Genomic DNA, 22,911 nt, shown 5'->3' with positions numbered 1-22,911 from the left:
TACTTTCTTTTTAAATGTTATGAGTAGGGAAATATTTCTATTAGCATTTAATATATAGTATAGTAAAATTTGACATACTCAGTTTTCGTGATGTCAAGTTCAGTTAAGCTTCATTGTCAATTGAAAATTGTAAATGCAAGGGATAGTAATGATTGGTTACCGCCGTTACGGGAACCGCTGGCTCCTAAGGAAGCGTCTGCTTAGTTAACAGTTTATACGAGCGGCAGAGAATAAGTTAGTGTTTATCTTGAGTTAAAGACAACGTAAATCTGATTCAACAGATGAAAATTGTATAAATTGTATAAGGAGCGGATCGATCGTTCGTCATGAATAGAAATTGACATACGACGCCGAAGGTGCTCCTCGTAATGTCCATAATTTAACCCCTTAACGTACAAATTTTCTTCCGTTTACCGATAGAAAATGAGTAAATCTTTTTATAATCAAAATGAGTGTAATATATTTTTTATAAGATATATATTTTCTTATGAGATATCGTAGCTTGAATCCGTAAAGATCAATGACTAAAATAAGCAATTTGGCAAACGACGGACGTATCGGCTATGCCCGTATATGTCACGGCCGTGTGCTTTAAGTGATTAAAGATCTTTTTACAATTGTTAGAATGGCTATTATCAGTTTAATAATTATTCTGATTGCATGCTTTTTCAAACTTGTCCTCCTCTCTAATGGTAAGTAACATTTAGTGTGTTGTTTTCTACATGATTTTAATATAGAGGTTATGTTATAGGTCATCTGTTATTAAACAATTATGCCTAAATATCTTGTTATAGTTTATTTCTTTTATTATAATGTCACTGCATAATATGTTACTAATTGTAAAATATAAAAAATTTAAGGATTATCTAGATTTTATAATAACATAAAGTTAATTTTTTGCTACTACTTTTGGTGTATATTATTTTTTATAATATTTATTATCCAACTTTGTGCTACAATTCTTTTAATCAAATATAACAATATTGCTTAACACTATGACCCATAATATTATTTTTGTCATAAATTTCGGAATTTTATCTTCAATTTTCTACTATCTAAATTTATAATAATAATGCAGAATTTTTTAATTTTAATAATATGAATTATTATTTCTAGGATCGCCAACTCTTCTCTTTGTCACACAAAAAGATATTAGAATGGCCAATGCCTCTCGTACTAATAAAGTAACTACTATTATAAAAGATCTGTCTGAAGGTGCAGCATTAGATTTTTATTTTGAACATGAACTAGTGTGTTGGTCTGATAGTGGTTTAGAAATAATTCAGTGCATTCAAACAAATGGCACCCATACTGGCGAAAAAACAATTGTAGTAAATTCCAGCTTAATTTCTCCTGATGGTTTAGCTTGTGACTGGTACACAGGAAAATTATATTGGACAGATGGAGAAAAAAATAGAATAGAAGTATCCAGTATTGATGGACGTCACAGAAAAGTCCTTTTTTGGACAGAGATTTATCAGCCAAGAGCTATCGCTCTTGTACCGATGAAAAGTATATTATTTTGGACTGATTGGGGTGATGTACCTAAAATAGAAAGAGCTGCAATGAATGGAGATCCATCAACGAGAGAAGTGATAATTTCTGATGATATATTTTGGCCAAACGGTTTAACAGTGGATTATGAAAATGAATTGGTTTATTGGGTAGACGGAAGACTTAAATTTATTGCAGTGATGGATTATTATGGAAAAAATAGAAGAAAAGTCATAGAAAAAGGGTTAGATTATCCGTTTGCAGTGACATTTTTCGATCACAAATTATATTGGACTGATTGGAAAACATGGTGTGTACATTCATACGATGTTCGTCAAACTCAAGCACTTCCTAGAGAATTATTACATGGAGAATATATACCTGGTGACATAGAAGTTTGGGATGTTAGAAGACAACCATATGGGAGTCATCCTTGTGAAAGAAATAATGGAAATTGTTCACATTTGTGTCTTTTAAGTATGACAGAACCTGGATATAGCTGTGCATGTCCTACAGGTGTAAAATTAGTGGATAATTTGACTTGTGCAGAAGGACCAGAAGAATTGTTATTAATAGTTCAAAGAAATGAAATCTGTCGCATTTCTTTAGATTCACCAGATTATACTAATTTTGTATTACCATTAACAGGTATCCCTCAATATCTTTTTCATCGATTAATTTGTTTTTCAAAGAAATTTATATATATTATAATTTTTCAATATACTTAGGGATTAAACATGCGATAGCAATAGACTTTGATCCTGTGCAAGAAATGCTTTACTGGACAGATGAAGAAGCTCGTGCAATTCGTAGAGCTTCGCTTGATGGTTCCAATCAAGAAAATATTATAATAACAGAAGTGGAAAATCCTGATGGAATAGCTGTTGATTGGTTAGCACGGAATCTTTATTGGACTGACACGGGAACAGATCGAATTGAAGTAGCCCGGTTAAATGGTACAAGTAGAAAAGTATTAATAAATGAAGATTTAATCGAACCCAGAGCAATTGCTTTAGCTCCAGAATTAGGATGGATGTTTTGGACAGATTGGAATGAAAAACGTCCAAAAATAGAGCGAAGTAATCTGGATGGTACAGAACGTATTCTTTTAGTAAATAAAGATATTGTTTGGCCAAATGGAATTGCTCTAGATCTTGCACGATGGAAAATATATTGGTGCGATGCAAAAACAGATAAGATTGAAGTGTGTAACATGGATGGTACAGATAGAAGAGAAGTAATTACAGATAATCTTCCACACCTTTTTGGTTTAAGTTTATTAGGAGATTATCTATATTGGACTGACTGGCAAAGACGAAGTGTGGATAGAGCACATAAACTCACAGGTGGTGAAAGAGAAGTTATTGTTGATCAAGTTCCAAATGTCATGGGTTTAAAAGCAGTGCATTTAGGAAAAGTTAATGGTACAAATCCTTGTGTGAAAAGTAATGGTGGTTGTAGTCATTTGTGTTTAAATCGACCAGGAAATAAGTATGTGTGCGCATGTCAAATTGGATATGAGTTAACTAAAGATAAAAAAACTTGTTTTGTGCCAGATGCATTTATGTTATTTGCTAGGAAAGAAAATATTGGCAGAATTAGCATCGAAAATGCAAATAATGATAATATTATTCCATTAACTGGAGTTAAAGATGCAAGGTAAAGCTTATGCTTATAAACAAAAAGTTTTATGATCTGTTTATATTAAAATTTTTTTATAAAAACCCAAAGACTGTCATTCTATTTTTTTTTAGCGCCTTGGACTTTAATATAGCAGACAATCGTATTTATTGGACAGATGTTAAATTAAAAACAATTACAAGAGCTTTCATAAATGGATCTGATATAGAAAGAGTCGTTGATCTTGGTTTAGAAACACCTGAAGGTTTAGCAATTGATTGGATTGGTCATAATTTATACTGGAGTGATACAGGAACACGAAGAATAGAAATGGTTCGATTAGAAGGTTGTAGTAGAAAAGTCCTCATTTGGAGTAACATTTTTGAACCTAGATGTTTAGCTCTTGATCCTAGCAGAGGGTAATTATAGTGACAATTTCACATGTGTTTATAAAAGCGTTTGTGAAATAAATATTTCCTGTATAATTAAGTTTTTAACACCATGATGGTTTTCTAGCCATATATATTGGACAGAATGGGGAAATTCTGGAAGTATAGAAAGATCATATTTAGATGGCATGCATCGTGAAATAATACTTTCCAATATTGGAAAAGCAAACGGTCTAACAATTGACCATTCAGCACGAAAATTATATTGGGCAGATTTATATACTCCAGCTATTGATAGCTTTGATCTGCTTACAAGAAAAAGAGTAGCAATTATAACAGAAAATATTGTATATCCATTTAGTATTACTCAGTATCAAGATTACATTTACTGGACAGATTGGAATACAGGTAAAAAAGTACATAAAATTATCAACTATGTTACTATTACATTACTATTTTTACTATTAGTTACTATTACATATGCGTCACGTTATTATTTGCAACAAATTTCGATTTTTATTTCAATAGATATTTTCCGAAATTTATAGATATTTTGTACAAAGTTTGATGTTAATTCATTTAATTAATAGGTGACATAGAGAAAGCTAATAAGACTACTGGATTAAGCAGAGTGAAGATACATAATAAGTTAGAATCTGTAACAGATTTATTGGTTTTCCATGCTTCTAGACAAGCAGGATGGAATCCCTGTGCATTAAAAAATGGCAACTGCACTCATCTTTGTATCGCTTTACCCGGAGATAATGAAAGCATATCAAATTCTTTCAAATGTGGGTGTCCTACTCATTACAATTTATCAGAGGATAATAAAACTTGCATTGGTCAGTATATTTAAATTAAAAAAATTTGATTTATAATTTCCCTAAAATCTTTAATCATACCAGACTATTTTAAATTTTCTCGATTACGTTCAATATTAAATGCAGTAGATGTGATAAAAAAAAGAAAAAAATGTATTTCAATTAGATGTGGAGATTTCGTCAAATTCTATGATTTAAGATATAATTTACTCTTGTAATAAAAATATGAGTTACGAAACAAACAGTATTAGATAAAATAATACAACATCTTGAATTGTTTAAATATATTTAATATTTATTCTGTAATATTTCTTCATTAATTGTAAAATGATATAATAATGTTCTGCAAGGAAATTGCGCATATAAGTTTACACAATATACACAGCATGTCTAAATTTAAATAATAGAAATGGATAAATATTTTTAAAAATATAATAGATACAGGTGAGATCTCTAAATGAAAATTGTAGGATATCTAGAAGTCAAATAATACTGAAATACCTATACTTAAATATCAATATTGAATATACTATATAATACTGAATACTTATTCTATTTTGCGATGATTTTGAAAATACTATGGAAATTTTAAAACAATTGTGATGTACAGAGTTCGTTCGATCAATACTCTGACAGTGTACATTCGATAATATATCAACTTTAAAAGTTTATATCTTGATGCACTAAAAAATATAGGTTCCCATTTGAAAATTGAAAAGTAGCCTTTCTCCTCCTTTTCTTTTTTTCTCTTTTTTGCTTTTTCTTTCTTTCTTCCCATTTTCCCTTTTTCCTTTTTGGTCAAAGTTATCACAAGGTCAAATAAATATCAGCATAATCTGTACTCCTTGATACCTTACAAGTTCAAAAGTAACAAAGACACACATATAAGATATCACATTCAATTGATTAAATTAACGATGTAAATATATAAATATAAAATTATTAACTTAATTAATTCTCTGTTATTGATATACTATATCATAATATATGCGCGATGTATATTAATTTAAATCTAATAACTTATTCTTTCTGTTACAGCACCAAAAAACTTTATGATGTATAGTTTACGCAATGCAATGTTTCGCTTTCTTCCTGATACAAATGATTGTCCAGATGTAGTTCTCCGAATACAAGGTTTGAAGCATGTACGATCTATAGAATTTGATCCTATAACTCAACACATTTATTGGATAGATGGACGAACTTTATCTATTAGGAGAACTTTGGAAAATAAAACACATTCCAGTATAATGATTTCTGGAAATTCTGGACATCCAGTGGATCTTGCTTTAGATTCACTGGGAAGGTTACTATTCTGGTCATGTGCCACAAATGATGCGATCAATGTTACAAAACTTGACAATGGTTCCGCTCTAGGTGTTGTAGTCAAAGGTGATGGTGAGAAACCAAGAAATATTGCAATACATTCAGAAAAAAGATTACTTTTTTGGACAGATATTGGAAGAAAAATGAGAGTAATGCGCAGTAAAATGGATGGAAAAGAGAGAATTGTAGTAGCGACTGATCTAGAACAACCAACAAGTATTGCAGTAGATGCAATTTCAAGCATTGTATATTGGGCACATGGAAATCAGATTGAATGTGCAGATTTTGATGGGAACAATAGAAGAATTCTGGTTTCTCCCGTTGGACAAGGTTCAACTGTTTATTTGTCTATCTTTTTTGATTTTATTTATTGGTTTGATAAGGAAACATCAAGTTTAGAGCGTATTAATAAATCTGGAAATGGAAGAAAAACAATCATGAATAAAGTACTTACAGATTTAATTGCGATAAATACTCCACAAGATGATGTAATGAAAACACATATTTGTAGTCCTTTTCGGGAATATGGAGGATGCTCACATTTTTGTATAGGAATCACTTCTTCTAGGTACATTTTTAATTTCTCTTGATCAGCAAATAAAATATAAATAGAATGTACGGGGAAAAGGGGGAATGTCGATTTTAACGAATTTTAACTAGTTTAATATTTTTTCGTATTGCTGCTCTTTATCATTGGCTATTGCGAATTAAAATTTTTTTAGTTTTACGGTAGTTATAAAAAATTGAGGTATATCACGAAAATCAAATACTTCTTATCTTTTAGAGTTTAATGTGTTACATATTACTTAAAATTATAAATAAAAGTTGCAAATGATGCAGAATAAAGTGATATTTTTTTCTTTTTTTATGTATGATGAAATACGAAGTTGTGACATATATTGAAAAACAAAATTTCGTTATCTGAAAAATGCTAAAACTATACATTCCCACTTTTTCCTATGGACTCTTCATATAGGATAATTCTTTCACTAGAGGGGAAGTCTCTTTCGAAAGAAGGAGGTGCCACATATGTATGCCTGCATATATAGAAACTGAAAACAAATGTATGGATATAAGAATGATCTCAAAATGGTTCATATAAACAGTCATAACGGTAGCCGATAGCATTAGGCATTATTATCCTTTATATAGCAATAATGTCCGATCGGACGAATTAGCGACTTCTCTTTTTAAAATTTCTAGCAAGAGAATCATTGCATAGAAAATTTTATATTAAAGTATATAAAAGACATTATTTTCAGATGTTCTTGTCCAAAATCTTTGGTTTTATCTGAAGATGAAAAAACTTGTAGAGCTGCGCCAGCCTGTGGAACGGATCATTTTACTTGTGCTGCACCTAGTTCTGCAGTAACAAAAGATTGTATACCTGCTACATGGAAATGCGATGGCCAAACCGACTGTCCTGATGGAAGTGATGAATTAGGTTGTCCAGCTTGTAGTCGTGAACAATTTAAATGTCAAAGTGGCCATTGCATTGGTAAGAATATTGAGCTATCAAATCATTCAAATTACGAATTAAATATAGTGAAATTGTGAATTATTATTAAAATTGTTAGACATGTCCTGGGTGTGCGATGGAACAGCTCAATGCCATGATGGCCTAGACGAAGCTCATTGTTGCCGTCCAGGTCAATTTCAGTGTATTGGAAGTGGTGTTTGTATTTCTGGTTCAGCGCTTTGTGATGGTTGGGACGACTGTGCCGACGGAAGCGATGAACTTGCATCTGCATGTACACCTGCAAACAATCCTCGACAAGAAAATAATTCATTAGAATCTGGAAAAATCACTTATGTTATTATTGTACCTATTGGACTGATTGCAACAATTGCTACAATTGCTTTTGGATTTTATTATTGTAGAAGAAAATTCATAAACAATGAAGAATTGCCTGATATTTTACATGATTCAGCTGGAGATCCATTATCACCCAAACCAGTAAGATTAGCAAAACCAATGTTCGCGCAAAAAAATTGTAGGAAAGATTTGAAAATTGGAATGGAAACTGTAAGAATGTCAATGTTAAATGGAAGCAGTATAGGATCAAGTTACGACCGCAGCCATATAACCGGTAACCTGTTAATTTACAAACTAATATATCATAATTAAATTATTAAATCATAAATCAATCATTGTAAGTAAAGCAGTACAAATGATTTGTTATAATAATATATAGAACAATTGGTTTTGTAGACATTTTGCCATCTTGTAGAAATTTAGATTAGAAAATGTATTATGATGAATAATATTATCCGTTATTATGATTATAATAATAAATATATATTCTGCTTTAAGGAGCTTCCAGTTCAACTCGAGGTAGTTCCACAGGAGGTTACCCACAAGAAACATTGAATCCTCCTCCGAGTCCAGCAACAACAGCCAATTCTACTAGATGCTCAAGCAGTAATGCATCTAGGTATAAACCTTATAGGCATTATAGGAGCATAAATCAGCCTCCACCTCCAACTCCTTGCAGTACAGATGTTTGCGACGAATCAGACAGCAATTACCCAGCAAGATATAGATATGAAAGTGAACCCTATCCTCCACCTCCTACTCCAAGATCTGTTTACCAAAGTGATGCTGCAATTAGTTGTCCTCCCTCTCCTAGTTCACGATCTTCTACATATTTTAGTCCACTTCCTCCACCTCCTTCCCCTGTTCCTTGAATATATTAAAAATTGTTTATATTCTATTTTTTAAAAAATGAGATCTTTTGGTAAGTCTTTAGAAATAATTTAAAAATGAAAATTTATTTTATTAAAACGTTTATATTTTATAAGTGGACAAGTAAAAACATTATTCTTAAAATATTCGAAATCAAGGACAGTAAATGTTAAGCAATTTTTATTTATTTATATTAATAAGTAAAATAATATAAGATAAAAATTTTATCATTTTGTGATTAAATTTCATTCATTAAATTTTACTTGATACCTTCTTTTAGAAGATTTTCGAGGAAAGATATCTTTTTGCAACATTATTAAATTTGTTTGAAGTGTTACTTATATTTGAATAAGTTTTTTTGTTTCTGTAAAAAATTTATACCATCGTGCCTCTTAACTCTGTAACGTATTTGTAAGGAATTTAATCGTAAAATGTAAATATTGTAACAATGTATAAAAGTTGTATATGATTTTTAACATTCGATATCCAAGTTGTTTTGCAAAGAAGTTTTTTTTCTTTAAGTACGTATATATTTATAGTGTATAAGAAGTTAGTTGAGTAACTTTCATATTTACAATCAAGACATATCAAACTCTATATTACAAATTAAAAATAGATAGAACAATTGAAAATTATTTCTAATGAGAATAAAATCAAAATAAGCAATGACATATAATAATTAAATAATCTAAGAACATTTAAAATGTGTATTTATAGAAAAAAACATTTTTTAATTTTTACTGTGAAAATGAAAAGTACTTCTTGCATTTATTTGCATTTTTATGTAACGGCTCTACCGTGAAAGTGAAAATTACTAAATGTGTATTTATATATTTACATTTCTATATAATAGTTAATCAACATATGAAAATTAGTAAGTTACAATTTTTAAATAATGATATAAAGTAATGCTGTTCCTCCAGTTTATAATCGGACTGTGCCATACAACATTTAGGATATTTAGTAAATGAAATTCAAAATTATTGTATATATAAAATGTACAATGTCATGTGGAAATGATTTTTACCTCGCACTGCCATTACACAAGCCTTGAAGAAATACATTCTATTAAATTATTATTCTTGTTTGGCATTAAAGACTGAAATAATTCTTCTATATTTTTTTTACATTTACAACAAAAATATGTATTATCCTATGTATGTAGCATAATTGTATAAAAGAATAAAACTTTTGTTACATATTTTATATGATACTTATTATTTTATGATAAAATAATTTTAAAATTATGCATTTTAATAATAAGTAAAAAATATATTATTAATTGTAAGCTTTAGTTTTAATCAATTTCCTCGTATTTTTTTTTAACTACTATTTATTTTTTCTATTTAGGTACAAAAACGTACGTAAGTGTAATTTAACATATATTTTTATTAAAATTTATTCACTATTTACACACGCAATATTTGTGTACGATGTATACAATATTGTGTACAATCGAAAGATGTAAAAATATTAATAAAAACGTCAAATAGAATACTATATATACTAATTCACTATACAGACGCACTATTTACATTAGTCGTTTTTTATTTCTATCTATTTTACAGATTTTACAGGCTGACGCGCGCCACAGCTATAAAGGATTCTTAAAATCATATTCGTCTCTTTTTGTTTTTATACAAATATACATATGCTCAGATTTCTCTGCTAACATAAATAATTGTTCCTCAGGCAGGTACGGTTTATTCTTGACGGCAGGAAGAATTTATTTCAAGATATTTTGTACCTTCAACATTAATGAAATTAATCAAATTAATCAAATTTATAAACTATAAAGAGCCAAATTCCAGGTTAATATTTGTAAATTATTATTATTATACTTTTCAAGCTGTACAATATCTAATTATGGTACAAAATACGTGTTTTTAAGAGTTTTTACAAGTTCTTAAACAAGTTGTTACAAGTCCTTAATACATTCAGTATTTATTAGAAGAAAGGAAATATAATAATTGCTTTCTGTTTGTTTTAGTGAACTAATAAAACTTGATACAGATTGTATAAATACTTTAAAAACATTTTATGTACAACATTTAGAACTTGTTTTAATTAACTATTAATTCAAATAAAACACAAAAATCTTATATGATAATACGATAAGATAATATCTTATTGTAAGAGATTAAATGATATTTCAAAATATATGTAATAATTCAGTATTGTTTAATACTGCTCATATTTTAGCATATTATATTATTTAATTAAAAATGGAATTGGAAAATGGAATGTTTGATAAACGCCTGAGATATCTTTGTTCAAATATTTGAAAAATTGTATTAAATCTACTACAAATCTAACATTAATGTAACAGAATTTTAAGATACCACAGAGAAATAATTACTAATAAAATAAAACATAAAAATGAAATGCGTAAGAAATTATTAAAAAAAGCTTTCTTTTAGATTGATAAATAAATATGGATGTAAGATTCTCAGTTAAGTATTTTATCAATACATATCCTTGCCGTCAAAAAAATTGATTGTATGCTTGTTCAAAGAAAAATTTCTCATTTTGAACAATTAACAATCGATTAAAAAATTAATCAATAGTCAATAGCAACAAATTATTGTTTTAGAATCTTTCTTAACAAAAGGGGAGGGGGGTGTTTAAAATTTTGGCGCGCGCATTTACCTCGATTTAAATCCTCCTTTGAAAATATTTTCTCCTTTCTCAACTGTAAGATACTTTAACACATTGACTGCCACGCGTGTTTTCAAAGAAATCTCCATCAGGCCACGCGTACAGCAGTACCAAGCGTTCTCTGCTAGGTGCTCCCATCGATATTTTAGTAATGCGAGTCGCTCAAGTGGTGGTCTTAAGAATGATCTTTCGTTTCATTTGTTCGCAACATTAAAACCACTAGCTGTTGTTGAATATAATGAAGGAAAGTGTGGTATAGATTATTCCGGTTTCTTATGTCACCACAATTAGAAAAGGAATCAAATGGTACAGAAAACTTGGCATTCAATTCCTTCTGGGAATTTCTGTTGTAAACGCTTTGACGGTTTACAAAATTGCAACAAGGAAAAATATAAATATTAGAGTATTTAGACAATTATTAGTTGCAAAATTATTAAATCTTTGTCTTCGACGGAGTCAACATAATATCGCCGTTCGGAAAAATGATTCCGGAAGAAGCATTAGACGCGCATGCAAACTACGTTATGCAAATAAAAGACGTCGAATGGACCGAACAAAGGCACAAAAGAATTTGAAGAAAACAACAACTTATTGTCCAAATTGTTCCGACCAACCTCAGCTATGTATAGAATGCTTTAAAGTTTTACATTCTAAATAATTTTTTCAATAAACCATTTTCGTATTTTTATTTTATAACAATTCAACAGTTTTATTATTATGGAATATCTTTTCAAATACCTACGACGATCCTTCGCAAATACTCAAATAAACGACACTCGAATATGGGTTACACGGCCTGACCAGAAACTTTGCTAACACCCGAATACGGGTGTCATGGCAGTCAACGTGTTAACGTAAGGTACAAGTACAAACAACAAGGATCAAAATCTTAAATGCCTAATTTTTTAAATCTTTCTTCCTTTCTAAACAACCACATAGACTTAATAAAAATAATCATTATGTCCAAGAAGAACTGATTGATATTTCTTATGCAGAGAAAATTTTGAAGGACTTGAAGTATTTATAATAAATTTTTTTTATTCCTTGTGTCTAAATTTTTCTATGATAATCAATAGACCGAAATTTGACTACATTATACAAACTTTTCAGATTCTTTTTATTTTATAAACATGGGACAAGTTAGGCAACCAGCCTAATATTTGAAATTCCGACAATTAATCAATCGTTTGAAATTTCCACATACAATGAACTTAAAATCGTTCAACTGTGTTATAATTGCCTAAACATTTAATAAACAATTCAACATACCCTCCAAAAATGGCATTATTTACTATTTATTCAATTTAATAAAATCTCAGTTCTTTGTTCCCTCATTTTTTAATGTCTCTTTAACTATTTTCATTTTTATTGCACATACATTCTTCACTGTAAAAACAGTTTACTGAACCAAATAGCAAATAGTTAACGACACCCACATCCAAGGACAGACATGTCCTGGTAATTTTTCAATACTACTTTATTTTCTTCATCAAGATAAAGCATGGATATAGAGCTAAGAGCGGTAGGTACACAACAAGCTTTAGGCACCATACTTGGTTTTGTTGAGTAAACCAAGTTTTGGACAATTGCGTGATTGGTAGAATTTAAGTGATCTGCTAATGGAAACGGGCAATCACCATGGCAATAAAAGGCATCGTAACCAGGGGGGGCAACAATCCAATCATTCCAACCAACATCAGCAAAATCAACATAAAGTGGATGTCGCCTACAATTTTCACGTCCATCTTTTCGGCGGTTTTTTCGAAGTGCTGCTCTTCTGGCACGACGGTCCATTATTTGACTTGCAGAAGACATCTTATATCTAAATAATAAATATTCTTGATATAATATTCTTGTAAATTATTGATTTTATATTGATATAAATTATGTATTAATCATTATTAGAAAACTATTTCATATACTACGTAATTAATATTTTTTCTGTGAACTTATAGTTCATTATCAAATCATCCAAATTTGGATATATTATATGTATAATATAATTTGTTATTACACGCAATTTAAATACATTGCTATTATACATGTGTATGTATATAATAATAAATGTTTAAAATAAAATATTAGATTAAAAGCTTTAAATTTCGAATGCATAATTAAGAAAGGTTACAATAATGCTGTAGTTATTCTTTCTATAAAAAGGAATAAAAATATATGAAGAAACTAGTTTGTACCTGCCATCATCTGTATAAGTAAATAACATTGGACGATTAACAACCCATGTGTCGTTTCTTTCATTTGCGTTTCTCCTTAAACGCACATGCTCCTGTTTAGTTCCACGTACATGTACTAAAAGTCCATGATTGTTCTTAGGATCTTTTATCCATCTTTCCACAGCAGGATGTACGTCTACACTAATTGTGCCATTTTTCCTAGTGTTTAGCGGTTTACTATCAATTAAACGCAATAGCGGAGCGCTATGTCCTCTTGCACCAGGACGTAAAATATCATATATAAGTATTCTACCCAATTTCGAATTGGAATCATCTTCATTTAAAATAGGTACACGAGAAAGACTTAATTCTGCAGCTTGTAACTTCTCCCCTGAAGGTATACTACTTAAATCAAAGGAAAGACGAAAGCGATTTGGAGATTGAAATTTATGATCCACCTCACTTTCTGCATAAAAACAAATAAAAGAAGAAAAAGGTTGAGATATAAATAATAATGTAATAGTATGGATCTTAATTATCATATATTTTATTTAACATTTTTAATTATGTTATTATTATTGTTATCTACACATATTGTAATGTACATTTATATTTTAAAGTGCATTAAATTTTACTTGTTGCATTGTTTAACTACATTATATTGTAAGTAATATTTAATCGTTATTCAGTTGCAAACATACAGTATAATTTATTAACTAATATAATGTCAAAGATAATTTTAGATACATTTACTTTTTATAAATATACTTACCAACATGAGAAAAGGAACGCACTGTATTAGCAGATCTGGCATGAATTCCTGGTTTAGCAATATCAGCCATACCAATTGTATTTTGTTTTACAAAAAGTTTTTTCAATGATTCAGGAACATAAGCTTGACCTTGTGGTTTTGGCCTTTTAGCAAAACCAAGAAGTGACAAAAGGCTAGCTTCAATTCCAGCAATTGCTTGTTGACGTTCGCTGATAGCAAAATGTTTGGCACTATCAGAATGTAGATGCAAGTGAATGTTTGCTGTGGTAGTTGCCAGCAGCAAACTTGCTGCGACTAAAACCAATCTCAGTGGCAGCAACATGCGCATTGTGATGTCGTTGCTCACGGATGTTGCCTCCCTAAAAGCAAAATAATGAAACTCCTGATATTGTATGTCAATTATGAACAGTTCCTTAAAGAGATTTAAAAATGGATAATGAAACAAACACAATTCTAATTTAATTATACATATAGTCACAAGTTAATATTTTAATAGTGACATGAAGAATTGAGAAAAATAGTCAAAAATTAATCATTAATGACTGCATATTGTAGATTTTTACCATAAAAGAAAGTATTGTAAATTTCATTTGCTCCTCATAGAAAAATTTGATAATGCTCTTTGATAATTCATAGCTAAAGTTAAAATTATAGGAAATAAAATAATTTTGCATTAACTCTTATATTTATGTGTCAATTCATGATAATCATCTTATTAATTCATAGAAATAAGAATTAAATAATTAATTATATAACTCGTTAAACTCAAATATTAAATTTTTATATAAAATAATAGATAATTAAAAATACAACATTTAGAGATATGTTTAAAAAGTATACACGAATTTGTTAAAAGTTTATTTAACGACAAATAGTTTTAATATAAATTGTTATACACACACAAATCACTGGATGCTAAAATAATCATATAATTAAGAAATGTAAATTTAAAATAAGATCAGCTGTTTGAAGTAGAAATTATTAATTTACTCAACCATTTAGCAATGAAAAAATTATTTTCTTTTATAATTTAACTAATAGTCTTAGGACTATTTTGAATCATGACATTGTTCTTTTTAAATAGTATATACATATAATTTTGCTAAAGATATTATAATATTTTCATAACAGTACACAAATAGCTCACTTTTACTGTTAATTCTTGCAAATATCTCGAAACTAATGATTTTTGTTATATGTCACTATTCGCATGAATAGATGAAAAGTAAAATGTTCGTATATTTTTATATGATTGGATATAAAATTTGAGAACCACTGAGACAGACCTGCATTCTATTACAGATAGAGATAGAAACAGAAAGGTTAGTGCCATGCTGTCTGCTGCCGAATGATTGGGCGATTAATCTAGCCGCGAATTTTCAACGCGTTTGCTTCAGTTACCTGACATAAAGCTGTTCCACGAGAAACAGTTAAATTACTTAAACTGCTTTTTTTATTTTGCTATTTACATTTATAATTCAGATGTAGCAAGTGAAAATAAAATTAAATAAATCGAATGAAAATTTTTTTAATACATTTTGTCAATATAATATTATTATTATTAGTTTTATTGCTTGTATTACATATTGTGATAACCTTGTTTAATGATAACATTTTTATCATATGTTATATTTAATTTAGATACGTAATTTCATAATCAGACATATGAAAGAGTTTTCATTTTTAAATTGAGATATTTTGTTTCATTAATGTAGCAGATTCTAAGCTTATTTATTAAATTTATTTGATATAAAATAGAACAATTCTCTATCATTTTGAAAAGTTAGTTAAAATAATGCTTAAAGCGAAATATTAACCTTACATGACCAACATCAACTTTGTACCTTGAATTATTACAAGTCGATATTTAAACATCTTTTATCATAAGATAAATAAAAAAGATGGCTTTTAAAGGTTCAAAATTTTTAAGACAGGATAGGAAGGATACGTCTTTGTAAGTATAGTATAATAATGTCTGTTAATAACTTACTATTATAAATGTATTTCAAAGAATTAAACCCAATATTTTGTTGTTAATATACTGTGAGTATACGTATATTCTTATTGTTTTGTACAATTATTTCAATTAAATACTGTTTTGATAATACATTATTAATTAGCGATAGTTCTATTTAATCAGATAGTAAATAACAGTTACAATAACTTATGATTTCTATACATAATACGACGAAAAGAATAAAAATAATAAAAGCAAATATTTCTGTTATAGATATTCGAATTCAGAATTTATTTTTTATATCTTGCAATTTATCTTAAAATTATTATTCAGGTACATCGACATCTTCAAAGTTATTTATTTGTATTATTTATATTATTGTATTAACTGTATCCATGGATGCAAACTATATAGTTTTTTACACTACATATACAGGATACGGCTGAATAACATATACAAACGAGCATGAGGTAATTCCTGATGAAAAACTGAGAAGAAAATATATAATAAAGAAAATTTTTCTCTCGGGGCTTAATTATCGAGAAAGGAACCGAGGAATCACCTTATGCCTGCTTGTACATTAAATAAATGTATAATTAATGTTTTAAGGAAATGTAAACGTATAATGGTGTAAACGCGATTCTATTAATGAGAATTGTATATAACGCTTCAAGAAGAATGTAGTGTTCTTGTACTGTACTAAAGGAATGCACGGCCACCCAAAGTATTCGATCTAACGCGAAGCTAATTCGAAGCTAATAGGTCGGTACATACTTAGGAGACCACTTCGCTTCTAGGAAACAAACTCTCTACCTGCTCTCTACGAAGAAAAAATTCTGCTGTCTATATCTGTATTTCCTTTTAGACTTTCTAGTTAAAGAATATTTAGAAAATGAATGGAAAGTTATGTATTAGAAAGATGTACATTTAGGATTATATATAACAGCTCTTATCATAATTATGAATTTAATTATTGCCTTCAAACTTAATATGAAAAAATATTTTGTTGGATAAGCGGAGAAAGTATTTTACACGAAACAAGTGGAAACTTACAAAATATTTAGTAAATATTTAATAGATATCTGTAGTATGCGTTTGTGACTTTGTAACTAAAATATACAGTACAATATCATTAAATTGATAATTAAGGAAAACTAAATCTTACAACTTAAATATATCGAGAAAAAGAAATTAACATAATGAATGATAGAGTTCTGTAAAGGCAGGAGTCAAGAAATAAATGTAATAAAATAAATAAAGCAACAAAAGTATGTTGTAGAAAATTCTACAATGGTCAATATCATTTGTAAGAACGAAATGAACGTAGGTGATTCTTTCCTCCAAAAGTGACTATAAAATCTCGTAAAATTAACCAAATACTTCCACTGTAAGACAGCATACTGTTACAATGTTAATAGGATATTGACTAGGTATTGACGATTTCAAATATGTAGAAACTCTAAGATTAAGTAAAATCTACTAATATAAATATGTTTAAATAAAAAAAAACAATAAATCGCTGAATTTTCAAATATTCTTAAATTCCAAATATAAAACAAAATGTTGTGAAACAGATATTTAAATATACAAAATAAAGGAAGAATAAATAAAGTTTCATAAAGGAAGAAAAGTTGATAAAATCGATGAATACGCGTAATATCGATAAATTTGCTTTCTCTTACAGGACATAAAAATTGTCGTTTGATTAAGCTTTTGAGTATTTTTAAAGATTTTTGCAGTAATTTAATATGCGCAATTAACAGAGTGAAAATTTAATGAAAAAGATAAATTAAGAACAACGTTTTTGTTGAATGTTTTGACATCGTTTTCGATAGCTCATTTCAATACATCGAAAGAGACAACGAAAAGTTGTAATTTGTAAAATACAAATGCATAGATCGTATTGTAGAATGTAAATAATGCTCATGTTTATCTCGATAACAGAGATATAATACTCTATTGACATATATAATATTATGTAAACAATGAAGAACTTGACATGAAATGTTCATTTAACAATCCTCTTCAATACAACATTAAAGCTGTGATATAATTAAAGCACTGAACAAAACACAGCTTAACCTGTTTTCTCCCATCTTTTTTCATTTAAATAAAATATAAGATTGGTATTTTTTTTCAAAGAATCACTAGTTAGATTAAATAGTTAGAATAATCACAATTAAGCATACGATTTCCAAATGTTTCGTTTATTTCATAACTTCAAATAGTAAATTAACATACTGTTATATCAGAATATAATAATTTCGTTTATTACTTAAAATAAAAATTATATCAAATAACGTATTCTGTAGTGTTTATATTATTTTTCAAATAGTTGTAGGTATCTATAAAGAAATTTTTTCATTTTCAGTTTCGTGTATATCGATGGAAACAGCAGCAAGTACAACTGGTAATATCCTGTTTAACACAAATATCGCACAGTTGCACCGAAGGAATGCGGCACGGGTAGAGTAAGAATACAAGGTGTTGAGTATACATAAGCAGCACGTCATCGTCTAAAATAATCGGGCCAGCGACAATCAAACAAACCTACTCTTTCGAGCCAATGAAAACCAATGAATTTTTCTGTTCTAAAAAACTTCTTAGCAATGTTGTATTTCTATTAGACTCACCTGAGCTAATCGTAAGTCCGTTGTTTGAGCAGCCACGACATTTCAATGAGTCCATGTAACCTCACTCAGAAACTATTGTCTCAAAACCTCGCCCCCGGCAGTCTTTAGTATCGATACATCGATGTTGGAACTCTTTTGCGTTGTCTGATATTTTCGCACTTGTGTACTCATCAAAGAGAAAGAGCAATTCACCCGAATAGATAATAGACAGAGAGGAAATAAATTATTTTCAATTTTTCTTAATAGTACGCAAAATCATGGATATAATGATTAGTTTTTAAAACACTATCATCGTTTGTACAAATAGAGAATGTTTTCAAGAGCACGCGTTAATATTGAACACAACTCGATACACGGAAATCTTCGAGAAGTCGAGAGGAATAGTAGAACCGGGATATCGTAACGTGAGAGGGGAAAGAGACAAAGAAAGAGAGAGATAGTATCTTAATAGTAGGAGATACAAATTTAGCACACCATCACGTGATTACTTTATATGATTAAAATGTTACAATTGTAATCTCAACTGCTTTATTTGGAAAATTATTTTTATTCAATCCTATTAAGATTTTCAAGTTGTTTCATCGTATATTAATTTGTTAATATTAACATTGACTTTAATAATATTAATAAATTATAGTAAATTAAGAATAATTAATGTTTTTATAGCATCTTTAATGTAATTAAAAAGTGTCTTACATATCCCAATCTTCGAGATCACGTAATAGCTATGTCTCTTCCACATAACACTTGATAATTTTGTTATCAAATAGTTTTATTTCAAAAATTCAAACATGTTTGCACATTTAAAAGCGAAAACAATTTTTATATACATCATCTTGCATTCTGAGAAATATATTGCAGTCGTTTGAATCTAGGGAAATTTGAATTTAAATATACATATGTATTTTCCAAAGTTTTTTGAGTTACTAGATACAAACTAAAGGAGAATTCTCATCACGTCGAATCGGCTAAACAAACGATATCACTATAGAATAAAATCTAGAATAGAAACAACAAATTTGTTCAAATTTCTTTCCTCGGTTTACTTTAATCTATGTTGAATGTCAGTTATATCGTAATGTTTGATATTTGTTGAAATGAACTTTTGGATTGTTTCTAATCACTTATTAATGTTTTAACTCTTATGAAATAACCGCAAAGAATTTTAATTGCACGTGCATTGTTTAAATGCGTTTTATTTATTAGGCGAAGCAAACCTCGCTCCCTTTATACGATCAGGTACGTTTATCGTTTCTTTTATACACATTATTTATTTGCATACTTTGTTTATTGCATATATTTTCTTATTAACTTTTTATCTATTACGTTGAGATAAGAAAAATTTTTACACATAATCGTAATTGATTAGATTGTACATTTGCAGTATATGCAACTGTTTGTAAATGTATATTTATAAAAGTGTAACTGTTATACAAATTTAAAAAATAATTCGGTTAATAATTCCATAAACATTTGTAGAAGGAACGTATTATATCCATTTTTAAACAATGTAATACCTGCTACATTCAGCATAGAATTCCAGCTGTTCTAAAGCATTGACCTCTTCATTATCAAAGAAATGTTTAATGCTAGATGATGTATTATTTTTTTTACATTGTTATGTATTGTGGAGTTTTTTGATTAAGGACTATGTAGCAAAAAGTTTCTTTATAGTCTTATCATATATGCTCTAATAACTTTATAAGTATGAAATTATAAATCATATTGTATTACTTTACTTATCAAGTTTGTTATTTATTAATGGTTTTATAACACATTGATTACATATATGACACTATTTAAGCATTGTTTTAAGTCTTTGTTTCATATTTATACAACATTTTTAAAATAGAGATGTTCAGTAATAGTTCAAATTATATATATCAAAGAAAGTATATCATACAGTAAATAACAGATAATTTTAATAATTTCACATAAACTTATACTGTTCATAATATATAATTATAAATCGATTATGTGGGTTTATTATATTGTTAAGTAACTTCTGTATTAAAAGGAATAGAAAGATTTTTGGTATTGTTTTCAGTGAAGGTCACTATTTTATAAAATGGCTGATTCCAGTGATTTGGATCGGCAAATAGAACAACTAAAAAAATGTGAAATCATCAAAGAAGCAGAGGTTAAAGCTCTTTGTGCCAAGGCACGTGAAATTCTTATTGAAGAGAGTAACGTACAAAGAGTGGACTCTCCAGTTACTGTATGTTTTTATTACAATAAATGTAAAGCATTATTATAATCATAGTTTATAAAAGGCATGATTTATTTTCAGGTATGTGGGGATATTCATGGTCAATTTTATGACTTGAAAGAATTATTTAAGGTTGGGGGTGATGTTCCAGAGACAAATTATCTATTTATGGGAGACTTTGTTGACAGAGGGTTTTATAGTGTTGAAACATTCCTTCTACTTTTGGCATTAAAAGTAACTATAAAAATTTTTATAACAATATAATGCCTTAAAGATATAAGAAATTAATATGATGATCAATAAAATTATTATCTTTGAAAATTACATTGAGGAAATGAATTATTACCTCTGTAATGACAACTATGGATGTGAACATACTTACAGGTTCGTTATCCTGATAGGATTACATTAATAAGAGGAAATCATGAATCTCGACAGATTACACAAGTTTATGGTTTTTATGATGAATGTTTACGCAAATATGGCAGCATTACAGTTTGGCGATATTGTACTGAAATATTTGATTATTTATCTCTTTCCGCTATCATTGATGGAAAAATATTTTGTGTTCATGGTGGATTATCTCCAAGCATTCAAACACTTGATCAAATAAGGACTATAGATAGAAAACAAGAAGTAGGAACTATGTTTAAATTCGTATAAAAAATATTGAACTATTTATATATATTAGATAAAATTTTATGGTATAAAATACAATGTAATAAAATATATATTTATAAACTTCTTATAGGTGCCACATGATGGTCCAATGTGTGATTTACTTTGGTCAGATCCTGAAGATACTCAAGGTTGGGGAGTTTCGCCACGTGGAGCTGGTTACCTTTTTGGAAGTGATGTTGTAGCACAGTTTAATTCTGCAAATGATATTGAGATGATTTGTAGAGCACATCAATTAGTTATGGAAGGATATAAATGGCACTTTAATGAGACTGTTTTGACTGTTTGGTCAGCACCTAATTACTGCTATAGGTAAATGAATATTTTAAGGATATAAAGAGATTACATCTTTGATCTTTTTTATAAATTGATATTTTTAATATAATATTTTTTTGATAGATGTGGTAATGTTGCTGCAATATTAGAATTAAATGAACACCTTCAGCGAGAATTCACAATATTTGAAGCAGCACCACAGGAAAGTCGAGGAATACCTAGTAAAAAGCCTCAGGCTGATTACTTTTTATAAAAAAAATTTAATTAAAAATGACTGCATAAACCAAAATATTTCCGAATGTTTTTTTTTTTTAAAAGAAACCATTTTAAATGATTGCTTGACACATATTTACAAAATGTTCACATAGGAAAAGGGGATTTGATCATGAGAATATTGTAGACAAAAACTAATGTTGTTTCATTTGTAATTAAATATTAGCAAAGGACTTCGCTCGGTATTGGAAATATCAATTTGATATAATAAATAATATGAGTATATGTGTTTCTCAATATCATAGTTTGTTAATATGAAAATCTATATGACTCTACAAAATATACTAAATAGTTTTGTCCTTGATGATAAAAGTATATATCTTTTAAAAATGTGTATTTTGTCATTTCTCAAGCTTCAAAGATACGTACACACACATATGCGAAAACATTTGTACTAAGTACATTTAATTATTATAATAAGATTGAACTTCTTTTGCTTTAATTTCTGTAATTATTTCATACAAAATGTTTTAAACGTGTGTAGAAAATCAAATTGCGTAATTCTATCTTATATTGTATAAATATTTAATTTATATATGATTCAATCTATAACTAAATTTTAATGATATTAAAGTAATTATTTAGCATGAGAAACAATAAAATAGAAAAAGTAAGTAGAATTTATAAGTGATTGTTTGACTTCAAAAGTAAGTAAATTTATTGTAATTATAATTATAATAATTTTTTATGTAACTACGTTCTAATAGGTACGAGATCGTAATTATTGAAGTAACAGACCATTTTATAACCCAGCTGTATAGTGAATTTCAAAAATAATTTGACAAACTATAATTTCAGAAAAACTGATTTTATAGGGAAATAGTATCAACGAAGCTTAATTATTTCAATCCTTAGTTATTCGATTTACAATTTTAATTTAGTGTTATTAATATTATCGATTTCTTTATATATATATTATTCTTAATTAGCAATTTAAATACTTCTACA

At 28.5% G+C, this 22,911-nt stretch overlaps 3 protein-coding genes across 4 annotated transcripts; 2 read left to right on the top strand and 1 right to left on the bottom strand.

Annotated features, from left to right (window-relative positions):
* The first annotated feature begins 625 nt into the window (after nt 1-625).
* Nucleotides 626-8,370, top strand: LOC117239124 (low-density lipoprotein receptor-related protein 6). Its single transcript, XM_033504447.1, has 10 exons — nt 626-692; nt 1,117-2,142; nt 2,223-3,153; nt 3,249-3,533; nt 3,631-3,911; nt 4,094-4,345; nt 5,363-6,218; nt 6,913-7,148; nt 7,228-7,740; nt 7,965-8,370. Exons 1-10 carry the CDS (start codon nt 626-628, stop codon nt 8,336-8,338), a joined length of 4,821 nt encoding a protein of 1,606 aa, XP_033360338.1. The 3' UTR covers nt 8,339-8,370.
* Nucleotides 8,371-12,085: 3,715 nt separating this feature from the next.
* Nucleotides 12,086-18,949, bottom strand: LOC117239127 (protein decapentaplegic-like). 2 transcript variants are annotated; one of them, XM_033504453.1, is made up of 5 exons: nt 18,528-18,949; nt 13,938-14,296; nt 13,187-13,631; nt 12,239-12,816; nt 12,086-12,204 (listed from the first exon to the last, which is right to left on the bottom strand). In XM_033504453.1, exons 2-4 carry the CDS (start codon nt 14,263-14,265, stop codon nt 12,417-12,419), a joined length of 1,173 nt encoding a protein of 390 aa, XP_033360344.1. In that variant the 5' UTR covers nt 14,266-14,296; nt 18,528-18,949; the 3' UTR covers nt 12,086-12,204; nt 12,239-12,416. The 2 variants fall into 2 exon arrangements, with proteins under 2 accessions (XP_033360344.1, XP_033360345.1); XM_033504454.1 differs by lacking the exon at nt 18,528-18,949 and adding an exon at nt 15,085-15,105.
* A 506-nt stretch (nt 18,950-19,455) lies between these two features.
* Nucleotides 19,456-22,405, top strand: LOC117239129 (serine/threonine-protein phosphatase 4 catalytic subunit). The gene is made up of 6 exons (XM_033504457.1): nt 19,456-19,766; nt 20,575-20,745; nt 20,818-20,970; nt 21,121-21,372; nt 21,488-21,726; nt 21,814-22,405. Exons 2-6 carry the CDS (start codon nt 20,596-20,598, stop codon nt 21,941-21,943), a joined length of 924 nt encoding a protein of 307 aa, XP_033360348.1. The 5' UTR covers nt 19,456-19,766; nt 20,575-20,595; the 3' UTR covers nt 21,944-22,405.
* The last annotated feature ends 506 nt before the right edge of the window (nt 22,406-22,911 follow it).

The sequence above is a fragment of the Bombus vosnesenskii genome, unplaced genomic scaffold (genome assembly GCF_011952255.1).
Source record: "Bombus vosnesenskii isolate JDL3184/JDL3185 unplaced genomic scaffold, Bvos_JDL3184-5_v1.1 scf7180000013883, whole genome shotgun sequence".
Taxonomy (NCBI): Eukaryota; Metazoa; Arthropoda; class Insecta; order Hymenoptera; family Apidae; genus Bombus; species Bombus vosnesenskii.
The sequence above is the reverse complement of the archived record's forward strand: the minus strand, read 5'-3'. Positions and strand labels throughout refer to the sequence as shown.

What these genes read in the sequence shown, in the direction of transcription:
- LOC117239124 (XM_033504447.1), top strand. Translation starts at nt 626, where the DNA reads ATGGCTATTATCAGTTTAATAATTATTCTGATTGCATGCTTTTTCAAA. An exon ending in TTTTGTATTACCATTAACAG is followed by an intron (nt 2,143 to 2,222) that starts GTATCCCTCAAT and finishes CAATATACTTAG; the next exon opens with GGATTAAACATGCGATAGCA. An exon ending in GGATAATAAAACTTGCATTG is followed by an intron (nt 4,346 to 5,362) that starts GTCAGTATATTT and finishes TTTCTGTTACAG; the next exon opens with CACCAAAAAACTTTATGATG.
- LOC117239127 (XM_033504453.1), bottom strand. Translation starts at nt 14,265, where the DNA reads ATGCGCATGTTGCTGCCACTGAGATTGGTTTTAGTCGCAGCAAGTTTG. An exon ending in GCGTTCCTTTTCTCATGTTG is followed by an intron (nt 13,632 to 13,937) that starts GTAAGTATATTT and finishes GTTTTTATGCAG; the next exon opens with AAAGTGAGGTGGATCATAAA. An exon ending in ACTTATACAGATGATGGCAG is followed by an intron (nt 12,817 to 13,186) that starts GTACAAACTAGT and finishes TTTATTATTTAG; the next exon opens with ATATAAGATGTCTTCTGCAA.
- LOC117239129 (XM_033504457.1), top strand. Translation starts at nt 20,596, where the DNA reads ATGGCTGATTCCAGTGATTTGGATCGGCAAATAGAACAACTAAAAAAA. An exon ending in GAGTGGACTCTCCAGTTACT is followed by an intron (nt 20,746 to 20,817) that starts GTATGTTTTTAT and finishes ATTTATTTTCAG; the next exon opens with GTATGTGGGGATATTCATGG. An exon ending in TTCTACTTTTGGCATTAAAA is followed by an intron (nt 20,971 to 21,120) that starts GTAACTATAAAA and finishes ACATACTTACAG; the next exon opens with GTTCGTTATCCTGATAGGAT.